The 9,025-nt window shown below is 37.8% G+C and overlaps 1 protein-coding gene across 1 annotated transcript; it reads right to left on the bottom strand.

The window, feature by feature from the left end:
• Positions 1–274: 274 nt before the first annotated feature.
• Positions 275–1,193, bottom strand: LOC122307684 (stellacyanin-like). The gene is made up of 2 exons (XM_043120718.1): positions 843–1,193; positions 275–753 (listed from the first exon to the last, which is right to left on the bottom strand). Exons 1-2 carry the CDS (start codon positions 1,027–1,029, stop codon positions 467–469), a joined length of 474 nt encoding a protein of 157 aa, XP_042976652.1. The 5' UTR covers positions 1,030–1,193; the 3' UTR covers positions 275–466.
• Between the last annotated feature and the right edge of the window lie 7,832 nt (positions 1,194–9,025).

The following is a 9,025-nucleotide window of genomic DNA, read 5'->3' as shown; positions in this document are numbered from 1 at the left end:
GAAAGAAATTAAGAGAAACTAGATCAGGAAGAGCTAGAAAGCCAATCAAAAGAGTTTGGAAATGTGAAATCCGGTCAAAGAACAGTGAGAGGCCATGAGACAGCCCTTTTCAAAGCTCGCCCATTCAAAGCTGTAGGCCCAAGAGAGAAGAACTGCAGAAAATTGGGGTAGGGGGAGAAGAGATAAAGTTTGAAGATCGGGTGGAGGAGTTTCTCCCTAATTCTTTCCTGCGGTCTTTTCCCGTTGGCAGACTTTGAAAGAGTTACTAGAAAAATTCATGCAATGAGCTGTGACCAGTTCCATAATCCATTATTCATGTAATTCCTCCGGTATACGCTACATGATTGGTACGTGCACCAATCTACTACATGCAAGATCGAAAATTAATACAATGCCTTAACAAAGGTAAATAAATGGGAAAAAATAAAACACCGTAATAATATGAATTATAAGCAGGGAATGATCTTCAGAAAAATGTGAAGAAAGAGATGGCTATAGTGGAGATGACAGCAGACAAGGTCCCAACAGCCAGAGATGAAGCAGAACTCCATTGATCTCCAATTCTGATAGTCACCTTCTGGCCAAGTTCGCAGTGGTTACTGATTGTGCAGATGAAGTAGCGAGTGGAGTTGGACGAGAGAGTGAAATTTGCTGGGCTTGTTTGTCTCAGATCGATGGTGCCAGTGTCATTGCAGCTATCATAGTTTTCTTTCGTCACTTCAGCAACATCGTGCGTCCCATTCCAGTTGAACACTGCATGTACAAGATATTCATCAGAGTGGATGTGGTTTTGAAGAGAGATTTTCATTAATTAATGATGTTTGAATGTGGTAACTAAGTACCTATGTTGTCACCAACTTCGAAAACCTTTTCACGAGCCCAGGTCTCGTAGGCAATGGAGCCAAGTGGAGGAATGTTCCATTCCAATTCATCGCCAACAGAGTAGGTGTCTGCATTAGCGGTCTTCAGTAAGGCAACTACGACGATCAAGCACCAAATTATAAAGCCCACCCGAGTAGGAGTTGCCATTTGATTTCCTTGTACGTACGTACGTGTTCTGCAGGTCGTCCCTGACCGTACAAATCGATCTCGACCTCTCTGTGTTTCTCTTTTCCTCGCCGAAAAAACACAACAAAACGATGTGACAACGAATGACACTGGCGGCTATTGGGAGGAATGGGAATGTACGAAGCAACCAGACTTTATAGACCACCCATGCTTGAGCATCGGCTCTAGATTTCAACTTATGACATCATGTATTACACTCTCATTTTCTTTTTTGTCAAAATATAATATAAGTAATCAAATATACAGGCTACTTTATACGAGTTTTAAGTTTCGAAACAAATTTCAGTATAGTTCGAGTTTTAAGAAAATATATAATGATATATATTTGAGAAGAGAAATATTTTAAATTTTATAAAAAGTAAACCTATAAATTGACATAGTGTGATATGATATATTTGATTAAATAGATCTAACATATAATAAAAATCATGTTGTATTTTTATGAGATCTAATTTTTGTAATTGTAATACTTCTCACTTAATAAATATGTATAGATTATTAAAATATAATATAAATAATTAAATTCCACTGCTTACATTTATATTTTAAGATAAGGGTAAAATATGAAAGTGATACAAATATAACAGAAAACAATTTCCAAAATATAAAGGAACTAAAACATTTATGTCAAAATGGGCGACCGGCACCAAACATTGAGAAAATCTAGAACTTTGGCCGACGGTAAATGATTTTACTTTTTCTTTTTATCAAACTATTGACATCAATTTCTTCATGAATATAATTCACTTGTTCTCGAACCAATGGCCGGCGCCGCCATGTAAGACATTTCGACCGGACGAAGGAAAACCAAGTATCATATATATGGCCCAAAAGGTCCTGTGAGGTGCACTTGTTGGCATGCGTATTGGTTGCTGAGTCATGGCAATTGATTTTCCTAATACTGATAATACCTGTGTTTTATTTGGACTACGTCACCTGAAAGATTGAATATGTTTTTTTTTTTTTTTTTCTAATCAAGCATGCATATATTAATAAAAAAAACATATTACAAACTATGTGGTGGGTCTTTTCCACTATCTAAAAGTAAGATACTAGGGGTGATAAAATTTAATGGAATGCTACCAAACAAAAAGTTCGTAGCTGCCTATTGCGCAACTGAGTGCGCAAATCGATTTGAGATCGATCTATCTTGTTGAAGCACCAATCAGAATGCAACTTTAGAGAGTTTGCAATGTCCTCAGAGATTGTAGATATTTTCCAAATCACCTCTGTTTTTGAAATAGAGGAAATTACCAACTGGGAGTCTCCTTCTAATGAAACTTGAGGATAGTTAATGAAATCAGCCATTTTAATAGCTACTTGTGCAGCAATAGCTTCAGCGATGACTGGAGTTGTAGTAGGATGCTTCTCAGTCCAGACTTCAATAACATCACCTTTAGAGTTTCTACAAACTACTGCAGCCAAAGAGTAGGAGTTTCTAACCGCTGCATCAAAAGATATGCAAATATGATTTGTTGGAGGATTTTGCCACTTTTTTCCCGGTTTGAAGATGGTATGCTCTTTCCAAGCCTGTAGATTTTCTTCATAAGAGAGATTTAGCTGAAAAGAAAGTTTTTGGAGCGAGAATCCATTTTGGTTATGAACTGAATCATTTTAAAGTCGCCAAATAAAATCCAAAATTAGGCCAGCGAAAATCTTGAAAGGATGCTCTTCTTGGGAGGTAAGTCCCAACTTTTACATGGGATATAAGATGAGCTGTATCCGATCTTTCATGGAAGTTAGTCTCAAAAAAGAGAGATTTAAAGGCCAACTGCTCTGACTCCATAAAATCCTTGAGACAGGACATTCTATGAAAATGTGGAACAGAGTTTCTTCCGTTCCATTACAAAGCGGGCAGCTTAGAGAAGATAAAGTTGAGATAAATTGTTGAATGCGATCTCTTGTCGGCAGAATATCCCATATTATTTTCCATAAGAGAAGTTTGTGCCTATCATGGATTCTTAGCCTCCATATTTTCCTCCATGGGATATCTTGAATCACTTCTCTGAGAGGATTAACAAGGTTTGAAGCTAGATGATGAGCAGTTTTAATTGAGAAATTACCATTTTGGGTTGGAGTCCAGATAAGTTCATCCGAAGCTTGGCTTGAAAGAGGTATATTGATTTTGAGGATTTCATTGATAGTGTCCCTGTGAAAAATAGATAGTAGGAAGGGTATATTCCAGAATCCAGTGGCTTGAGAAATCAATTCAGATACTGTCATAGTGTTGGAGAGATCTATCGTATGATTCAGAGGGATAGGTTTGAAACCTTCCATAGTCGGTATCCAAGGATCAGACCAAACTTTAACAGATAAGCCATTTGTGATTTTGAAGCATCTACCCTTTTCTAGTAAGGGTCTTGTCTTGAGTAATCCTTTCCAGAATGGTGAGTCTGTGGCTTTTGAGTTTGTATTTTCGAAGACACTTGACTTCAGATATTTCTTTGATAATAACTCTTGCCAAATACTGTTAGGCTGAACTTTGAACATTTCCCATCCAGGTTTTGCTATCAATGCCAAATTCATATTTTCCATCAGTCGTAAACCTAAACCACCATCTTTTTTCGGCTGGCATATGGATTTCCAAGATTTCAGATAAAGCTTGTGTCTTTGATCGTTTGATTTTCCCCACCAGAAATTTCTGAAACTAGTATTGAGTGACTTACAAATAGATTTTGGGAACAGGTGTACAGACATCTGGTATGTTGGAATAGAGCTTGCTACCGATCGGATGAGCATAGTTCTTTTAGCTTGAGAGAGTATTTTTGATTTCCAGCGCTCCAATTTACTATTTATGTTTGCCAACAAATCTTTGTAATCTTCTTTTCTGTATCGGCCAAATGTGGTCTGCATTCCCAGATATTTCATTTTTGAGGACGATTATTTATACGGGAAATTTGACGAGATAAGCCTTCTTGTTGCCTGGCTTGTATTTTGGGTAACAAAGATTGAAGACTTGCTTTGATTGATTCTTTGGCCCGACCAATTTTGATATTTCTCTAGTGTTTTGTTGATAGCCATGATAGATTTTGCTTTTGACTTGCCAAAGATTATAAGATCATCTGCAAAAAGAAGGTGAGAAATAGGTGGACATTCTCTACTGATTTTGATACCTTCTAAATGCCATGATGTTTCTGATTTCACCAAAAGCCTTGAAAGGACCTCCGTACATAGAATAAAGAGAAAAGGTGAAATGGGATCACCTTGCCGAAGTCCTCGTTGTGCTTTGAAAAAACCTTTTGGAGATCTATTGATAAGAACTGAGAAAGAAGCCGTTGTTATACACTCCTTGATGAGATTTATCCAAATCGAGTTGAAGCCCAGGCATTTCATAACCGCAAACAAAAAGTTCCATTCTATATAGTTAAAAGCTTTTTCCATATCAAGCTTCAAAGCCATCTGCCCTTTTTTGCCTTTGTGGTGCTTTAAATGATGAAACATCTCATGGGCAATTATAGAATTTTCTTTTATGTTGCGCCCAGGGACGAAGGCTGTTTGGAAAGGGGATATAATATTTGGAAGCGATTTCTTTAAACGATTTGCCAATATTTTTGTGATAACTTTGTAAATGACATTGTTTAGGCTTATGGGTCTATAGTGTTGTGGAGCATTTGGGTTTGCAATTTTTGGAATGAGAGCTATATGAGTGTGGTTTATCTATTTCAGAAGTTTCCCACTATGGAAAAAGTTTTGTACTGCTGCAATCACATCAAGCTTGATAATGTGCCAGTAATGTTTATAAAAGAGGCATGTCATTCCATCAGGTCCCGGGGCCTTATTGTTTGGGATTTGCTTTATAGCTCCTAGAATTTCAGCTTCCAAAGGTATGGCAACTAGGAATTCATTTTCATCATTTGATATCTGTCTATGAAAAATATTTTCAAGATGCTCCGGAAAAATAGGGTGTGAAGTGGTCTAAATGGATTCAAAATAGTTAATGAAAGTAGAATCAATAATATTTTGATCCATAATCCAATTACCTGGGCTTATCTTGATCGAATCAATCCCATTTCTTCTGCAACGAATTGTAGTTGACAGATGGTAGAATTTTGTGTTCAGATCCGTGGTGGTGAGCCATGTTATTTTTGATTTTTGTCTCCACAAAATTTCTTCATTCTTGAGTTGCTCTTGGATTCTGAAGTGAAGATGTTTTTTGCTTTGTAGGCTCTCTTGATTTGGATTGTTTTTCTGAAGATCACTAAGCTTCATCTCAAGTTGCTGAATATTTGTTTGAATTTTCCTAAAATGATGTTTGTTCCAATGTTTAAGTGCCTTTTTTGTCTCCTTGATTTTGTTACAGAGTATGAATGCTGAATTCCCTTGTACTTGTAAATTCCAAGCTTCTTGGATGATTATGTTGCTGAAAGGTTCCTTGATCCAAAATTCCTCAAATTTAAAAGGAGAAGGATTTTTTGATGTCTTCACAATATGTAGTAATAGAGGATTATGGTCAGAGGCTGCAGAGTTGATATGTTGGATAGTAGCAACTGGAAAGAGTTGACGCCATTTTGCATTTGCTATTCCTCGATCAATCCTTTCTCTAATCAGCGCTCTTCCAGATCTATTATTTGTCCATGTGAAAGAGGGTCCCGAGAAACCAATATCAATAAGACCATGAGTATCCATTAAGTTTTGTAAACCACCTATGGATGATGATGTGACAGGCTTTCCTCCATGTTTTTCATTTTAGCATAATAAGTCATTGAAATCCCCTATGCAAAGCCAAGGGCCTGTAAAGGAACTATGAGTACTATCCAATAGGGTCCAGAAACTTGCTTTTTGTTGCCATTGAGCCGGTGCATAAACAAAAGATACTAACCAAGGGTGATATGGCGGGTCAGAATAACACAAAACAGAAATAACATTTACATTAGTATAGACCGGTTCAATATCAACACCCGGTCGCCATAGTAACAAAAGACCGCCTTTTTTTCCTGAGGCTGGAACAGATACAAAAAGATGGAAACCTAAACTATTTACAATAGTAGTGGTGCTATTATGAGTCACCAAGGTTTCTGACAAAAAGATAATATCAGGGTTATATTTTTTTATAAAAGCCCTTAAACTTCTAATTGTTTTGGGGCGGGCTAAACCCCTACAATTCCACACTAATGTCTTCATGGATCAGCTAGAGGCATGGTAGAACCCGCCTCGTCAGCTTTCTTAGAGAGTTTAGACATTGATGTCTTTGGTGTGATTCTGCTATATGGTTTTTTTCTTGCAGCCTCTTTGGTTTTTTTGGCTTTCCCAGAGGACTTAGATCTAATAGATAGGAGTAAATCAGCCATCTCCTTATCATCATCTCCTGTATCTTTAACTAGAGTTCCAGAATGCAGAATCTCTGAAGCTTCAATTTTTTGGACTTTTGATCTGTGTAAGAGTGGGTCATTGACTCCAGAAGTGAACTCTCTTTTTTGTGATATTTCAGGTTCTGCGAAAACTGGATTTTCAGAAGACAAGGCCCTGGTTCCTTTAAATGCTTTGAAACAGAAAATGGGCTAGATATTGGATCTGATGGGCCCACCAATTGGACTGGAATGTAAGAAAAAGAAGGTGAGTAATTACGTACCTTGGGCTTCAATCCCAATGGGTTGTTCAGATTATATGGTGGACCATGTTTAGATTGGAGACCAACATTGACACTGGAAGACGCTGCAGATGTGTCTTTAGAGATATTTGAATTCTCCTGTGGGCCCCTTCCCAAAAGACTCGATTTGTCCATAAAAGCCTGGTTCCTTTCCAATATGCTCGGTTTATCCATAAAAGGCTGATGCATTAATTCGGTTTGTCCATAAAAGGATGGTTCCTTCATGTGATTGGTTGACAAGTTGACCATGGGATGTGATGCTTGCATTGAATCTGAACTAGACTTCAACCATTTAGTTATCCAAGCTTCTGAACCGATAGATGCAGCTGCCCTCTCTTTATTGAAAAAGATCTCATGACCGAAATGTGGAGTGGCTGAAAAAGTTGATGGGACATGGGTAGATGAGCTTGAATCAATGTGCTGACTTGAGGGAGAAAATCCGATAGATGAGCTTGAAACAAAGTACTGACTTGGGGGATAATATCCGGTTGGTGAAGATGCATTAAAGGTGGAATTAATTTGGTTACTGTAGTCTACAGGATGCTTGGTTGGTGCTTGATTGTGTCCTGCCGAGAAACTGAAAACTGGCCGAGCTCCACCACCCAACGCCGATGAGGATTGCTGAATATCCATTGCTTGAACCCTTAGCTGCTTCTTCTCCGTTTGCCAACAGGTAAGTTTAGTGAATTCTTGATTGCTGCAGTCTATGGTCCGAGATCTCAGCTGATATCCCACAGTATATGGACTAGAAAAAAGTGCCTGAGTATTAGTGACTCTGATCGGATGCAAAGCTCCTCTAACAAAAGGATTGCCACGAACCGAGAGACTATCATCTTCCACTACTGCTTTTCCTTTTCCTTTCCCTATTGTAATCTGTTCTCGTACCTGGATAGCTTCCGTATTTTCCCCGATCTGAGAGGGCATTTGTAAAAAAAGTGCTGAGGAGCCAAATAAATCACTTTCAACTGACTCATGAGTATATGGAGATTTTTCTGGACTAGTTTCATCTGCAATCCATTTAGTCATCAGAAGCATTTGGGACCTTTCTTCACGAGGAGTAGGTTGAACAGTCATAAAAATAGGAGATTCTGCACATAACCATGGTCCAAAATGCATTTGCTTAGGAATTGACTTCAGGAAATTGCAGAAAATTTGGGAATGACCAATCCTTCCACATGCATAACAGAAATCTGATAAACGTTCATATTTAAACGAAACCCACGTGTCAAGATTGTTATCTCTTGGTTCCCAAAGGCCTTGTTTCAGAGGTTGGGAAATGTCAATCTCCACTTTAATCCAGATAAATTTCTTACAAGCTAATCCAAATAAAGGATCAATATCCACTGCAATAAAATTTCCAAGAGCACTCCCTATTTTAAAAGCTATTTTTTTTGTCATGTGGTTTCGAGTAAGATCATGGATTTGAACTTGAAAAGGTGAAGTGTTCAGACTAATCTCTTTCCATGTAGAATCTGCAGGGCAGCTTTTGAGAATAAGAAGATGACCCTTAAAGTTCCAAGGAGCCTGATTCAGTATCCTGCTTTTATCTCTAGCATTTTGGAAAGTAAAAAGGAATAAGTTTGCATCCAAATCTTCGATGTGAAATTTACTAAGAAAACTCCAAGCTGCTCTGAAAGAGGCATGCATAGAAATTCGATTGAGAGGTCGAGGAGCCACTATTTTACCAAGGAGAGCTAGATCAGGTTGATCATTTGCTGGATCCCTTTCTGGAGATAAATTTAAACCTTCCCAAAAGAGAGCCTCAGTCTGGTGAATTAGTTCTTCCATATCCATAAGAGGAAAAGAAGAGAGAAAGAAAGAAGATGGAGTTAAGGTGGTAGCCTAAATTTTTCAGAACACTATAGAAAGTGCAGAGAGAACACTATAGAAATTGCATTGAAAGGGTAAAAATACCGCAGGCCGAGTATGGCATTCCAAGCCCAGCTTAAAGGGTCTTATCAAAAAGGAAGAAAGAGAAAGAAATGAAGGAATAAAAGCTAAGGAAGGAAAAATGTGTAAAGAAAAAAAGAGAAAGTGTCAGAAAATGAAAAAAAGAGAGGGAACGAGAGTTAGATACTCAAAGGGGACAACAAAGTGACATAAAATAACCATTGATAAAGGAATAAAAGGGATCTGAGATCAAAGACCGAGGGAAACTTTTGAACGACTTGAGAATGAGAGCTTCTTCAGTCTCTAGAAATGAAACTTTATCTTTATTATTTATACAGTGAGCTGTAAGAGACCATGAGATTTACACCCCAAATAGCCCATGGATGTAGGTCCTATGTCGAACCACGTAAATCTGTATGTATTATTCTCCATTTATATTTACCATATTTATCTTTTATTCATTGTTATAGACGTACATAT

This window comes from Carya illinoinensis, chromosome 4 (genome assembly GCF_018687715.1).
Source record: "Carya illinoinensis cultivar Pawnee chromosome 4, C.illinoinensisPawnee_v1, whole genome shotgun sequence".
In the NCBI taxonomy this organism is placed as follows: domain Eukaryota; kingdom Viridiplantae; phylum Streptophyta; class Magnoliopsida; order Fagales; family Juglandaceae; genus Carya; species Carya illinoinensis.
The sequence above is the reverse complement of the archived record's forward strand: the minus strand, read 5'-3'. Positions and strand labels throughout refer to the sequence as shown.

Coding starts and splice junctions, on each gene's coding strand:
- LOC122307684 (XM_043120718.1), bottom strand. CDS start 1,029: ATGGCAACTCCTACTCGGGTGGGCTTTATAATTTGGTGCTTGATCGTC. Junction 754..842: donor CGAAGTTGGTGACAACATAG/GTACTTAGTTAC, acceptor TTGTACATGCAG/TGTTCAACTGGAATGGGACG.